The sequence below is a fragment of the Topomyia yanbarensis genome, chromosome 3 (genome assembly GCF_030247195.1).
Source record: "Topomyia yanbarensis strain Yona2022 chromosome 3, ASM3024719v1, whole genome shotgun sequence".
NCBI lineage: Eukaryota > Metazoa > Arthropoda > Insecta > Diptera > Culicidae > Topomyia > Topomyia yanbarensis.
The window spans coordinates 303,626,863-303,643,378 of NC_080672.1; the positions used below are offsets into that span (position 1 = coordinate 303,626,863).

At 35.3% G+C, this 16,516-nt stretch overlaps 1 protein-coding gene across 5 annotated transcripts in view; it reads left to right on the forward strand.

Annotated features, from left to right (window-relative positions):
* The window catches only part of LOC131686919 (rho-related BTB domain-containing protein 1), a 180,213-nt gene that overhangs the window by 115,266 nt on the left and 48,431 nt on the right, over nucleotides 1–16,516 (forward strand). For all 5 annotated transcript variants that reach the window (XM_058970947.1, XM_058970946.1, XM_058970948.1 and 2 more), the window contains one exon: nucleotides 4,082–4,355. In XM_058970947.1, coding sequence (XP_058826930.1) covers nucleotides 4,176–4,355 — 180 coding nt within the window. In that variant the 5' untranslated portion in view covers nucleotides 4,082–4,175. The remainder of the gene's footprint in view (nucleotides 1–4,081; nucleotides 4,356–16,516) is intronic.

A 16,516-nucleotide genomic window follows, 5' to 3' on the forward strand; every position in this document is an offset into this window, starting at 1 on the left:
TATCCATCGTTTAACGAGTATTTACTGTAGAATTTTGTCATCTAACTGCTTTATTATTGCACTAACGGGATCTTTACACCTCATATTTCATTGTGAAACAAGACTGCTGCCATTTTTTGTAATTTTATTTACATTTTTGAACCGTGTATAGCAGGGGCAAATGGCGGCTAAAAAGTAGGAAATACATTTAATTAGATTTTATTGTTGGGATTCGTTCTAATAATTCCATTATGTGACAAAACGTTCCCACAGGTATAAAAGAAGTGTTGTCTATCAGAAAAACCGAAGAAATTGTGAAACAACTTAAAATTTGTTGGTTTTTTTCAATAGTACGAAATTTTTGGCACGAAATATTTTCATTCTCAAAACCATTTTTTTTTCATTCTCAAAACCATTTTAAGCGGCGATTTTATTTTTCCTATAATCTTTGATACATTATTTGATGGAATTGAAGATATCACTGCATTTAGCTCACTTTTTGAAACCCCTGGGATATAAAGGGTTAAGAAAAAGCAATTGAAAATTTCGATGTCGCTTCAGCAATTTATCTTTATACCGCTTCCAATTTTTGAGATGGTCTGCCATGGGTCACTTATCATGAATCTGACTCCAAATTTAGCGTACTTTCAAGATATATGGGCCTCATCTTGCGCATTTTTGCGCCGAAGTTGTTATATCTATGTTTTTGAAAATACCCATATGGAGACGCCGTGTAGCTCATGAATCTTCTTACAAATTGGTTGCCTACTCGACATTATATTACTGAGAAATTAGTGATTTTTACTAGTTTTGGCAACCATTTCTGCTATCCGATGTTATAGACTACTATTATTAACCTGTATATTAACCCAACGACCAATGCCTTCAAATGGATTTACATAAAAACAGTCGAATTATGGAATTTCAAAACTGATAGCAGAAATGGATTCAGCGACCCAACATTAGTTAAAAACCCATTTTTCAGCCACATAAACCAATTTTTATAATTTTGTTCCAACTTTGTATGGGGAGGTGCCACTGTGCGCTGGTAATACGACATGTCGAATCTTCAAGCAACAAGTCTGGATGAAGCACATGTACATATTGTGGAATGAAAATTGAAATTACTGAAAAAAAATACTTTTTTTTGCATTTTACAAAAATACCCGTAGCTTCTGTATATCTTTGCCGATTTCGATGAGCGACTTCATATTCTTATCGTAATCGAACTCACTTCGACATTCACTAGGAAAACTATTTTATAAAATGGATGTTATTTAGCAATTTATAGCCAAACAAAAATGAATTCCAGAAATTTGTCGAAAATTGAATTTATTTTTATATAAATGTATAAAAGGAGAACAAATAGCAACTGGATTACAAAAATGGTGTATGACGGGTAATAAAATTACCGACAATTTAAGGAGTTACATACCTTTTTGTGAGAAAAATGTCAAGAAAGTTTGAATTTACGTAAAGGCGTAAAGCAATGATTTCATTACATCTAACTTGTAGTATTTTGGTAGTACATTTTCCAGTGAAATAAACAAGCATAAGTTTATAAAAATATATTGATAATCGTCGAAGTTATGGCTTTTTCCCCCAAACCGTTTTTTATTTAAGAGGTTTGCGGTGATCACGATTAAAGACCAAAAGATGAACTAAAATCTCAAAACTCAAAAAATTACATTAGTATATGAGTATTCCTCGTACCTTAACGATTAGTTGAATAAATAATAATTTTTTCCTGCATTCGGGAACGTTTTTCCTAAAAAATCGCTGCTTTAAGCTCTAAAAATTGTATTCAAAAATTCTCATCTACAAAACAAAAATGCATGCATTAAAAAGGAATCATTAAGGTACGAGAAAAATTGATTACGATCATTTGAAAAAAATTGAAAACAATCGGATGAGTAGTTTTTCGACAATTGTAATCACGGAAAACCATTTTTGGAAAACGATATTTCGAGATAATCGATTTTAAAAGTTACCTCTGCTCTTGGTAGACAAAGTGCGCTTGGAAGCGCTGTAACTTTTAATCTATTTCTCGGATCTCAATAAAAATTTGGGAAAATATTTTCAAGGAGTTGTGCTTTCGGATGAACCAATTTAAAAAATCGATTTTTCGAAAAATAAGAAAGGTATGTAACCCCTTAATATAAAAATCATCAAAATCGGTATAGTACAACAGTAGATATTTGTTTTAAATCGCGAATGGTTTTTTCGCAGTATTGCAAAGTCTGTTCCATAAATTTTTTTCGGCAATATTTTTGATCTTAGCGAAGCATTTCATTACGGGAATGAAACCAAAATTTTGAGGGTTATACGATTTTTGGAAATACTAAACTAGTGTTATCAATCCTTGATTCTCTGTACAATTTCAGCAAGTCTAGATCAGTAACGTAGTTGCAATCAGGAGTGGACCTGGACACTAGACTGCACAGAATTAAAACTTGAAAATTCCGTGAGACGAGTTCTAGTCTCACTAGAAACTAGGAATCGACTCAGGGATCATTTTTTTCCTTGTCACCTTAGTGGCCTCCTTATCACGAAAATGTCATCGAAAGCCAGAATATACCTTCGACCGTCTTTTGGGATACTGAACCACTGTACCTCGCTGATAATGTTGCACTGAACATTATCGCTGATGATGTTAACTTCCTCGTTGTTTGCTCAAAGTACAGCTGGTACCTAGACTGAGTGCCAGGTAAATTGTTCAAACATGGATGAGTGGCATGGCCTGCAGTGCTTTCCTAGGACATTTCTAAGATCTTTCTCTCTCTCACATTATAAAAAAGAACCTCTCATTATGACCATGCTAGCTAATAGTACGGCACACAGGTAGGTCCTTTCTATAAGCTGCACTGGATTCGCATAAAATAGCTCGGTCGAAATATATGTAAGCCAATAAAATAAGTTGCTTGTCGCACGATGCCGGTATGTTGGTTCGAAAGTACCGCATAATAATAATGGAGCACCGCATCATTCTACTGTTACAAGCAGCTAATTATATTTTGTGGTATATTTGCGTTCGACACGCCGAACACCTGCTGTTATATGTTTGAGTAATTTTTAAACGCTGGTTTAATTAAAAAATTATTGGTTTTTGACAACACTTCGCATCACTTCCAGCACGAACGGTGTATCAGTCCGTTTACTTATACGGAGAATGCTATGCTAAGGAGCATATAGGTAAACATTCGCAAAGCATTGCATTTCAGTTCTTTTTTTAAAGCCCTCAATAATTGGAATTCATAAAGTGCGTCTTAATTATGTTATTGTTGTGGTCCAATTTTAGCTTTTCAGCGACAACCTACAAAATACCTTTATTAAAAAAATATGAAAAAAAATTACTCGATCCTTTTCATACATAGTTACTGTATTGTATTGCGGAAGAATCCAACGAGGCAAATAAGAACGCCATATGTCCAATTCACATTGCAATCTGCGTACTCATTCAGCAATCGAATTGTCTGACCAACCTCTTGCGTCATATTCGCCACCGGCAGTCATTCACCAGCATAAAATTCGTTCTATTTTTAGAAGCGCAAATTACGCCGAAAACGCAAATTGCCTATTGTGGTCCGAATATGTGACCGAGCACAGATTATGAACTGTGTCATGATAATCAACCTGGCCGTTTAAAATGGGTTCCTTGGCTAAATAAAGCTTTTACAAGTCGTTTCCCGCTATGCCTGTGTAACAGCACTATCGTTCAATTTTAATGTTTCAGACATTAAAATTTTCCAAAAAGTTAGTAAACTACTTACATCCCCATTAGCATCCAGTGGGTGTTAGATTTTTTTATTTTCAAGCTTTTTAGCATTATAATGGAGGCGCATCGTATCTCGTAGTTCAGGTAATCCAACTGGTGCTGCTTGTTTCATTCCTGTAAATTGGCAGCCCAACACCGTAGTTGATGGTTGATCTAACCGAATCTGGATATCACACATGATACGCACAACAAAAACCAATTAGCTAACTCCATGTTTCAATTCCCAAGATGCTAACAAGTTTGACTTATGCTCCACTCGAATGATGCTAAATTAGGCTAATTCCGCCCATACTAATTAGTTTTACCATTCCATTTCCATCGTTTCAGATTCTCTGTAGTGCCGTTAATCATCACGATCCGCAAGACATAGCATCCAGACTAGTTTGGGGCAGCCACAGAACAGGCCGAGCCTAATGGAAGTATGGACAACGAGCAGCCGCACCAGGAGTTGGTAAAATGTGTCCTCGTGGGTGACACCGCTGTCGGCAAAACACGGCTGATCTGTGCACGGGCCTGCAATAAACATGTATCACTTTCCCAGTTACTTAACACGCATGTGCCAACCGTGTGGGCCATTGACCAATATCGGATATATAAGGATGTAAGTGTACCTGTCATACTAGGCTACAGTGCAGTGAGTGCAATCACACACACTACCATCGGTTGCATCGTTCGTGCACATTGTCATAGCTGCAGCAAATGGGTAGAACGCAGGGATTTATGCTTTCCGTCAATGAATCTGTTGAATCACTCATTTTCGCGTTCAGTTTTGCTTGACTCTTTCGTGATTTCAAGTCCTCGTGACGTCAAACGGCCAGGCAGTTGTTTATCGTGTTCGTTTACAAAACGGTTTTTCCGAGCGAGCGAGGGAGAGAGAGAGAAGAAAACAGTCCAGAGCTCTCAATTTGCAACTTGGTGCTTTCTTCGTTGTTTTGGCGCATTGTTCGACTCAAGTGAAGCCGTAGGAACGTTTTCTTGTAACTAGTAAGGGTTGTTCGTGAAAAGCTATAAATATGTATATAAAGCAGTATGAATTATAGTCATAACATATCTTTGTTCACAGTCTGTTTTCATTTTAAGGTTATTACTCTTCGATGGGTTTGTTCAGTAGGTTTTCGTTTTCAAACTCACTGAAGTATTTCTTTCACATCATAAATCGTGTCGAATGAAATCAAGGAAAAATCAATTCATCTGCATTCTTGCAGCATATTGACGCAAATTTGCACGGGGCGCACGAAAAACGAATCAGGAACTCGTTGATGCGTTTCAAACATAGAACGAAAACGTGCACCATCACTGTTTGCTTTTTTATTGCTTTCGTGGGGGTGTTGAATGGTAGCTAGATGGGCGCGGCAGAAACCCTTCTATTTTTAGCACTCAATCGAATTTTCATGTTCTTCACTTTGGTGTGCTTTCTCCATTCATTACTTCAGCGTCGTTACCCATTAGCCAGCGAGTGGAGGAAAACCATCCTCCCACCTTTGGGCCTTACACGCAGTTCAGGGCCGCCCTTAAACCGTTCGAAGATTCTAGGAACAAGTTGGTCCCCTAATTGGTGTCGTTGAAACAGGTGTGATCAAACTTCTTAAAATATGAAAACTGAATGGGGAATATTGGACTTAACTGATATGGAACCTGATTATTTTATGCGTTACTAAGGCGGTGTATCAAGAGAAAAGATATCGAAAAATGAACATAATAAAATATGATAAATAATCTTTCATTCTACTGGTTTAAGTTGTAACTTTTGTACTCTCATCGAATCTAGCGATACGCCCTATCAAATATGCCACAGAAGAGCTGTAGCTAAGAACTGCTACTGTTCGTCAGGTAATGCGAGTACAGGAAAACCTCAATCGGTAATGCGTTTTGTCGAAGTCGATGTAGGCGCTAGTTCCAAATTCTGCCAGCAGCCGGAGTTTTTGATGGGTATTCATGATTAGTACTATTTCACTTGTAAAGGTCAGACCCTATTATCCAGGGATTCAAAAAAATCTGATTGAATCACCCGGATAATCGAGTCAGTTTTTTTGTATTACATATTTTATGAATTTATGCTTTATTTGCGGAATAAAATGAAAATGATTTTTCGGAATTTCAAAATGTGATTTGCATTTTCATTTGGTTTTCATTTAATATTTATATTGGTAATGAGTTATCAGTATATATCAGTTTTATATAGAAATTCGTGTTATTTAATAGGGCGTGTCTTTTGCAATACAGATCAAACTTGAATACCAGGTTAAGATTTTCCAGGGTAAATGATTCGATTATTCGTATACTAGAAATAAAATTGAAGTAAGTAAGCTGGGAGTCGTCTCTTCCTTGGCTCCAGTTTTATTTACGTATTAACATATAATAGCTAAGGTTACTGTTAACTCTCATTCAAGTTAGAAGAGTAAGCGTAGTGCTTCCACAAATAAATCCTTGTCCTTATAATTGTAGCATCATTTTGTTGATCAATGTCGTACCGGTTTGTCGTTGTCAATACTCATCCCCAGCGAAAAGTACTACTGCTGTTCGAATCCTGAGCTGAAACCTGTTTTAATCAAGATAGGTTCTTGTCTCGCTGCGATAGAAGCTGCTCAATTTTTACCTTCCGATTCAATCGAAATTCCAAGATAGATTCCATCGGAATGGTAAGAAAACGTCGATCAGTATCCTGAAAAAAACCCAAAAAGAATCCTGAGAAGCATGTTGTCAAAATTCCAAGAAAGGCTCAGAAACCGACCGAGCAAAGTCGGTATAACGACATTTTATGTGTCATAAGGTCTTGCAGTGTCCCATATATGTATTGCGAGACAACTGCACTTCTAATTTAATACCGGAAAAGTTGCATATTTGGCAACACTGTCGTTTGAAACCACTATTTTTTCTAGATTAATTTCCTTAAAAAAGCATCTTGCTTTTGGATTCTAGTTTGAGCAGTACCAGAGGTAGAATCAGAAGAAAAGCAATTTTTTAACAATTTGTTAAAATTAGGTGTGTTTTCCTTTGAACCGAGGGGTGGTTCAATCAACACAATAATTTGGGTTATTAAATATTGGCTCTAGATGAACGATTTCTTCAAAATTGGTTCCAATCCGTAACGGTAGCTTTCATGTTTTGGTTTTTTGGTCATTTTGTCCGGAATATGGGTGTATATGAACTTTTTGGGGTAGGTCAAAATTTGAGAGAAGGTTAACCCGCAACCACCATTCCCTGAAAAAAAATTATTGACTGCAATTATTGAATTAGCACTATAATCAGACATTCTAGTTGAAATTTAATTTTTATTCGAATTTGACAATCGAATTATTTTCCCCGGATTGTCGAATCACGGATTATTAAATCACCGGATAAACGAGTCTGCCCTGTATATCTATTTATCTATAACAAAGATCGTTAGACTGCTTTAGAGAAACAGGTCTTGACAACATGGCGTCAAAATCAAATGTATACATACAAGTTCGTATGTCTCCACTCCAAATATGGAACGTCGTTAGACCATTCTGTGTGTATGTAAACTAGAGATACAGGTATTTTTACCCGATATCCACCCTGAACCCGCACCCGTAGGAATCGAATCGGGTTTGTTGTCGCCGGGTTAATATTTATTTGGTACGAGTCTGATCGGGTTTTTCCAAAATGTTTTGTACTTATCCGTAAAATGTATAAATGCCCGCTTTTCGTATATATCGGAATGGGACAGATTATTATCGTAGAAAAATATTAAAACAAGCACAATTTTCTGATTTTCCCATAGAAAACTTCGTTCTATGGGTAAGCGTGTATAGAGTTAACAGGACTATTTATAAACTAGAAGTTAATTATTTGGAAAATTGCACTGTGAAACCGGGAAAAATTATTCACTTTTGGGGGGTGGGCATAGCGTAGTTGGTAAATCGATCGCCTTGTACGCAGCACACCTGGGTTCGGGTCCCAACCCCGCACGTAGGGTTAAAAAATTTTCGTAAGACATTTTTCTAACCCGAAGAGGCCTTAAGGTTAAAACCTCTATAATCGAAATAAAAAATAATATTTGTCAAGTTTCACGAATATTTTGTAAATATTATTTTCATTAATCTAGATAGACGTCTGTTTTATGTGGAATGGTATTTCTATCTTTCGTTTACCCGAATAAAGATTTTTGCCGAGAACTAGACTACTCTCACCCGAGTCAAATACGGTTGCGTTTATTTATTGGAAATCAGGTTTAGGTCGGGAGTAGGCTTCATTTTTTTTATTTCGGGTACGGTTCTGGTTTCAGTTTTTTTGACATTGAAAATGTCTTACTTCACTATCTGGGACTAGGTGTCATTCTAGAATCTAAAATATTTCCTATGTAACGAAACTATGTAATGCTGTATCGATTTCGTTGGCTATTTTCGGCAAATTTAAGACTAAGAGAAACGAAAGCAATTGAAATTGAAATTGAAAGACGGATAGACGGTATTCTAGAGCGTACCAGTTATAAACTTAGAACGGTAAACTAGGACTGGGCAGGCTCAAATTGACACGGCTACGGCAGTAAAACATGATGATGAGCTATGTTTTGTCAATGAACATGCGGTAGACTTGGGGGCAACGCCCAACTCCTACTTAGCGGTAGGCAAAGGACTCTTCACATTTCCTTTCGATCATGCTCATATGAGCCTGCCTGGTTCATTTCAGGCAGAGCCGTCAATCGGAAGCACATAAGTTGTCCAATCAAACACGATTAGTTATAAATACAGGTGTAACACACCTGTTTGAATCAGTTTGCGTTTGAAAAAAAAATTATGCTTGTGTGTGCTTTGCATCAATTCCATGTTTTCGGCGGTTTGTTGGTACGTAGGGTAATGAACCTATTGGCACATATGTTTCGTATTTCCGATATATCTGACACGTTTTTTACCAGTACGGCATCCTACAACATGCCAACATGACAACATGTACGGCATCTGTTTCTGTAGTTATTTTTAAAGCACGGGCGGACTCAACTGAATTTGTGTCTACATAAAGGCGGGGGTTAGTTGCAGATTTTGCTGGGCGAATAGACAGAGTTCTGTGAACTCAAAAGTAATGCCATCTGAGCAACAGCATTGAATTGGAACGGAAACAATCACATTCCCTCCAGGGCTTTTTGATTTATTATTTAGAACAGTTTTGTTTCGAACTGTATAATTGGTATATGCTGCCGTTCTATTTGTTGCTTCATTTGAAATACGTTTGGAACTGTTTTGAATATTTGAAGAGTATTTAGTACTCAGGTTCAATAGATTGGGAAAAAATAATTTAAAGGGAAGTAACGACCTAAAGACACATTTGGCAGTGGTTGAGTCCTAGATTGAGTGGTCGAAACTGGAAAAGAGCCGATACTTCTGTATTCTTTATTCCATTGGCTATAGCCCGACACGAGCTTTTTGGAAAAAATAAGTATTCCGCAAAATTATAAATACTTAAACAAAAACAAATTTTACTAATTTATTTTACCCTAAAAAAAGCTGTAAAAATGAAAAAAGAAGTTAAGTTAAAGAATACTTCGTCCGGATATTCTGCAGTATCCTACTATCTGAAATGATGATAAAATTAATTCCCCTATCATATATGAATATTCAATCTAATAATCAATCGTGGCTGTCTTGCCGATTTTTAGTCGAAATGCTAACGTTTCGCCTATCAAGAATACGCCAGATAACCACAATTGCCCCTTCGACACCAGCTTAGACTTACCAAGCCGCAACGCGAGTGGCGCCGTGAAGTTTGCTTGATCAGCTCGATACATTAGCTGATGTTGTTCCAAATATACATGAGCCGATACTGACTTGATCGTCCATTCAGCCTAGTTTGCATACCGTACATAACTAGGCTTACTGTTTTCTGTGCTGTTCTACATTATGCCCATTAGCATTAATATTGGTATCTCACCTAGTTATCCTTGGTCGGTATTAAGTCAGACCGGACTAAGTTACAAAATATTGCTTTCGAGAAAAACGGGTTTAAAGTTTGAATCGCAGCATCCTTTACGTTACAATTTGAAATTATTTTATGCCATAATTCTTGTTTATGGTTACATATTTTAAATCCGGCAAAAGTCAAATGCAGCTAAAGAAATGTTTTACCCAATGTTATCATTATTCTTTTATGTTTTGCGACTTAGTCCGGTCTGACTTAACACCGACCACTTCATCTTCGTTGATTGAACACAGTCAAACATCTGCGCTGAAAAACTTCTTTTTTCATCATTAGTTTTTTGGATATGTACAGCAGGCAACCGTTTGAAAATTAATGAGGAATAATCATTCAAAGATTCAAAAATTCAAAGATTCCAATTGAAAGATTCAAGGATTCAAAGATTAAAAAATTCAAAGATTTAAAGATTCAAAGGTTCCCACATTCAAAGATTCGAAGATTCAAAGATTCAAAGATTCAAAGATTCAAAGATTCAAAGATTCAAAGATTCAAAGATTCAAAGATTCAAAGATTCAAAGATTCAAAGATTCAAAGATTCAAAGATTCAAAGATTCAAAGATTCAAAGATTCAAAGATTCAAAGATTCAAAGATTCAAAGATTCAAAGATTCAAAGATTCAAAGATTCAAAGATTCAAAGATTCAAAGATTCAAAGATTCAAAGATTCAAAGATTCAAAGATTCAAAGATTCAAGATTCAAAGATTCAAAGATTCAAAGATTCAAAGATTCAAAGATTCAAAGATTCAAAGATTCAAAGATTCAAAGATTCAAAGATTCAAAGATTCAAAGATTCAAAGATTCAAAGATTCAAAGATTCAAAGATTCAAAGATTCAAAGATTCAAAGATTCAAAGATTCAAAGATTCAAAGATTCAAAGATTCAAAGATTCAAAGATTCAAAGATTCAAAGATTCAAAGATTCAAAGATTCAAAGATTCAAAGATTCGAAGATTCAAAGATTCAAAGATTCAAAGATTCAAAGATTCAAAGATTCAAAGATTCAAAGATTCAAAGATTCAAAGATTCAAAGATTCAAAGATTCAAAGATTCAAAGATTCAAAGATTCAAAGATTCAAAGATTCAAAGATTCAAAGATTCAAAGATTCAAAGATTCAAAGATTCAAAGATTCAAAGATTCAAAGATTCAAAGATTCAAAGATTCAAAGATTCAAAGATTCAAAGATTCAAAGATTCAAAGATTCAAAGATTCAAAGATTCAAAGATTCAAAGATTCAAAGATTCAAAGATTCAAAGATTCAAAGATTCAAAGATTCAAAGATTCAAAGATTCAAAGATTCAAAGATTCAAAGATTCAAAGATTCAAAGATTCAAAGATTCAAAGATTCAAAGATTCAAAGATTCAAAGATTCAAAGATTCAAAGATTCAAAGATTCAAAGATTCAAAGATTCAAAGATTCAAAGATTCAAAGATTCAAAGATTCAAAGATTCAAAGATTCAAAGATTCAAAGATTCAAAGATTCAAAGATTCAAAGATTCAAAGATTCAAAGATTCAAAGATTCAAAGATTCAAAGATTCAAAGATTCAAAGATTCAAAGATTCAAAGATTCAAAGATTCAAAGATTCAAAGATTCAAAGATTCAAAGATTCAAAGATTCAAAGATTCAAAGATTCAAAGATTCAAAGATTCAAAGATTCAAAGATTCAAAGATTCAAAGATTCAAAGATTCAAAGATTCAAAGATTCAAAGATTCAAAGATTCAAAGATTCAAAGATTCAAAGATTCAAAGATTCAAAGATTCAAAGATTCAAAGATTCAAAGATTCAAAGATTCAAAGATTCAAAGATTCAAAGATTCAAAGATTCAAAGATTCAAAGATTCAAAGATTCAAAGATTCAAAGATTCAAAGATTCAAAGATTCAAAGATTCAAAGATTCAAAGATTCAAAGATTCAAAGATTCAAAGATTCAAAGATTCAAAGATTCAAAGATTCAAAGATTCAAAGATTCAAAGATTCAAAGATTCAAAGATTCAAAGATTCAAAGATTCAAAGATTCAAAGATTCAAAGATTCAAAGATTCAAAGATTCAAAGATTCAAAGATTCAAAGATTCAAAGATTCAAAGATTCAAAGATTCAAAGATTCAAAGGTTCAAAGATTCAAAGATTCAAAGATTCAAAGATTCAAAGATTCAAAGATTCAAAGATTCAAAGATTCAAAGATTCAAAGATTCAAAGATTCAAAGATTCAAAGATTCAAAGATTCAAAGATTCAAAGATTCAAAGATTCAAAGATTCAAAGATTCAAAAATTCAAAGATTCAAAGATTCAAAGATTCAAAGATTCAAAGATTCAAATATTCAAAGATTCAAAGATTCAAAGATCCAAATATTCAAAGATACAAAGATACAAAGATTCAAAAATTCAAAAACTCGAAGATTCCCAAATTCAAAGATTCAAAAATTCGAAGATTTAAAGGTTCAAAGATTCAAAGGTTCAAAAATTCAAAGATTGAAAAATTCAAAGATTTAAGGATTTGAGCATTCAAAGATATTGAGATTTCAAGAATCTTGAGAACTTGACGGTTCCAAGAATCTTGAGATCTTTGAAAATTGGCGATTCCAAGGTTCGAAGATTTAAAATATAAAAAAGAGAATTCAAGAATTTAAAAATTAATAAATTCAGAAATTAGAAATTCAAAATTCAGGACATTCAAATATTGATAGATTTTAAAAAGCTAACTTTGTTAACATTTTATTTTTTTTTTAAATACGGAGAAGTGCATCCATTACAAATGATATTTGGAGAAACATTTTCACTGACATTCCCAACGGCGTTCGCGTTATAAACATGCGATCGATCAATCCTATCCACTCCTATTTGACTATGGAAACCAAAGGAGGGGAAGACATTAGTTCTAATGTTCGATTCCTACGTGCTTGTAACCGGATGGCACATAACGGGAAGCCGAAACCGCTAATATAAACCAACCTACTACAACCAGCACCAATAAATAGCTCTTAACGCTGCTAAACCACAATCAAATGATCAACTAATGGCCAATGCGCTTTGTATTACAAAACTAACTACCTGTACCAACAACAAGATAATAACAACTGCACCTAGTTTCTCCAAACCAACATCCAGCACATCTGCTGATGGAGACAGATTTACAACAGCGACCCGTTAATACAAAAAAAAAACAAATAATAGGTTCAGACAGCATGAAAGCAACACCGATGAATACATGGACGTGAACAATAACTGCATAAACAAACGGGGGAGTTGTGGTGGAAAACTTAGCTAATGCATCCCTGCGAAAAAAAGGATCTCAACTCACAACACACGGCTTATCAGCTCCAATGTTCATAAAGCAAGATATGCACTTGCAATCGCAACAGTTCAGATATTTACCTTCAATTCAGCTCACCTGGGTTCGATTCCCAACTCGAGATCAAATTTCATGGACAACACTCAACTAGAATGCGAAAATGTTATCGAACAAGATTAAAGCAATGCTTTCTAGACCTGATGATGGTATCACACACAAATAAAAAGTGTGCATAATCTTTGAAAATGAATGCTTATAACCCGCAATTAAACGTGACACAGGTTGCCTATTCCAACAATGTTTGTCTCTAAAGAACTGACATATTTTTATATTTAATTAACAGGTATCCCAAATAACTTTTCAACTCTGCCATTCATTTGCGGTGTCAAGTAAATTTCAAACTATCTATTAACCTAGCCATCTTAAGTAGTGATAAACATGATTTTGTTACAATGTTTTAATTGCCGCAAGGTTCTCCTGTATCGATTTTGTTGGCTAATTTCGGCAGATTTGAGACTGAGAGAAACGAAAGCAATGAAATTGAAAGACGGATTCTAGAGCGAATCAGTTATAAACTTAGAACGGAAAACTAGAACTAGGCAGGCTCATATGGGCATGATCGAAAGGAAATGTGAAGAATTCTTTGCCTTCTGCAGAGTAGGAGTTGGGCGTTGCTCCCAAGTCTACCGCATGGTCTATGGTAGAACATAACTCATCATCATGTTTTACCGCCGACGCCGATCATGCCCATATGAGCCTGCCTAGTTCTAGTTTTCCGTTCTAAGTTTATAACTGATTCGCTCTAGAATACCTATCCGTCTTTCAATTTCATTGCTTTCGTTTCTCTTAGTCTCAAATTTGCAGAAAATAGCCAACAAAATCGATACAGTAAACATGATTTTGCTTCGCTGTATTCAAAACCGTTTAGCCAGTTTGCTCCCATGCGTAATACTGTCAGAGCAGAGAGTTATATCTAACACCTGTCCATCGTGCGAATGTTGGCGATTGTCTAAATTTATTTAGTACCTCTCAAATTGATATCTGGGCTGTCCCAAATTATGTGATGGACATTTACATCACTGCCGATAATGAGTATAAGTTCATTTCTACCACAGTATGACATTACTCTTTTTAAATCATCAGAAGGTGATGATTATTTATGCGGAAAATATTACAATACACATAATTCCAATCTATCAACAGTCATATTGATGTGTCATGCGTCAATAGCACTGTTCGCAAGTGCCAGAGATTCACTTGACACAGCATGATACTGCGCGACTGACAACCTGACTTCTTGACTACACTTTAACCCACCGGGTGCCACACGGTCTCTAGGCTGGTTTTGTTTGCAGAAAAATAATAGACTGTTATCACCATTGATCCCGGGGCTCCTGACCCTAACCCAGTGCGCCCATGCATGAAGACGGGACTGCAACCGAGAGTTTATTCGTTTGTACATTGCATTCGAAAATGACGAGGATTGCAAAGCTTCATCCTTATGTGTGCAAGTGTGTGACACCTGTCAGGATGCATGTCCCATTTCAACGAGTTCTGGCTACTTGCTGGAGATTCTTCTTTGTCCTTTCGAAAAGCTACCAAGGTGTGTGTGTTGTCATCAGATTATGCTGTTCTGATGAGTATCCAGACGTTTACAAAGTGCATACAGCAACTATACGAGCCATAGTTAAGTTCTATTCAGCCGTGGATCCATCTTAGAAAGACGTTTCACAATTGCATCTGCATTTTAATGAATCTACTTGAATTCAACTGGAGTGGCTGAATTTAATTGCATTTCGTGATACTTTATATTCGGATTTTAGTAAAAAATTTGTGACGCCACCAGAATATGCAAAGAAAGACTCGGTGCTGTACAAGTCCGTTCAACGACTTTTTGGGCGAAGGTGTCTACAAAAAATCAGGCACTTCCATCGTATTGATGAATGATGGTGTCGCTTCGTTTTCCGACACTGAACTGCGCCGAATCACGATGAGCATTCTTTTTATATTATCTGGACATTATGAATAGTGCGAATAGATACAAAAATCTGTAAATAATATAGATAATCCCGGAGCATTCTTGGCATTGCGACATAATTTGCTAAACTTTCGAAAGCAGAAGAGGCTCGCAACATGATTTTAAGGAACTTAATTATATGGAACCAAAGTTATTAATATTTGCAAATTGACATGTTGCGTGGTATTACGATGTTTTCTGGAGGGCACAAAGATTCTGGTTATTCATTACAGCAGTCGCTGTGGAGGTTCCAACAAAGGAGAAAACTCGATCGTTACAGTACTATAAAACTTAAATTTATTTGTCGTCTCAGTAGACCTGGAGAGATTGATTTTAACAAACTTTTACGCCTAACAATTTTGTGTTTTATTTCACGCCATTGCAATGTTCAGACATTTTTCATTGTTGCAAAATACACTACTTTATCGAAGAGATCAAATCACTGTGACATGTTTGAAAAGAGTACAGATTTTGTATTTATTTTTCCCTGCGGCCGTATAGCTTTTCTATGAGCAAAATCTGTAACTACAGACCATCATTTGGCCCTATGTTATACAGTGCTGAAATTTTCGTTTCTGGGTCTCCTGAAGTCACTAGATTGGCTCACTGAACGAGCAACCGCTGCTACTCAAACACACCTTCGCCCAATTTTCAGAGCGATGTGCATTCAATGTGCTAGAGCGTTTGCAGGAAGGTTAACGCACGGAAAGAAATTTTTCCCCAAATCGTGAATAAAGTAAATTCTGGAACAATCACATTTCTACGTTACGAATACAGGATCATGAACGAAAATCATGGGTTTTATAGTTATGTTCAATTTCCCTTTAGTATTGCCCGCAGAACGCTTTTATTAATGTGTAATATTTGGTTTTTGTTTCATGAACTTCAGTTACGGTTTCCGTCATGTAATTAAAAAATCGATTTTCTGTACGTGAACTAGTTCACAATTGTATGAACATTATTTATAAAACCAAAGATTGACTCATGATGTTATTCATCGATTTAGGAACATTTGTTCACAAAACAAAACATTCTGGATATTTTCTCGTTAAATGTTCCACGAATCTTGGAACTTCATGCATCAATGCATTCAAGCCTCGTGAACTAATTCATGATATTCCTAATATATTAATCACAATCCAATATTCGTGCTCGTAAAATAGTTCGTGTTATTCATGTGTACGTGAACTGGTTCATGATTCCTAGTATAATAATCACGACTGACCATTCGTGCTCGTGAAATAAATCACAAAATTATAAAATATTCATGTGCACTAGACCTCTCCAAAATTTGGAAAAGTTTTGAAATATACATAGGTCAGCTCAGATTTTTGTTCTACGTGTGAATTTAAGAAGTTTCGCCAAAAATGACTTAATTTGTACATGATTTAGAGGTGTCTCCAATCAAAAATCTTGTTTTTGCTGTGTTTCCATAGTAAGATCACTTAAAATCTGATTTAATAGGCCCTGCATTCCCACATATAATCAAATGTTGTTCCTTAGACCTATCTTAACATGTTT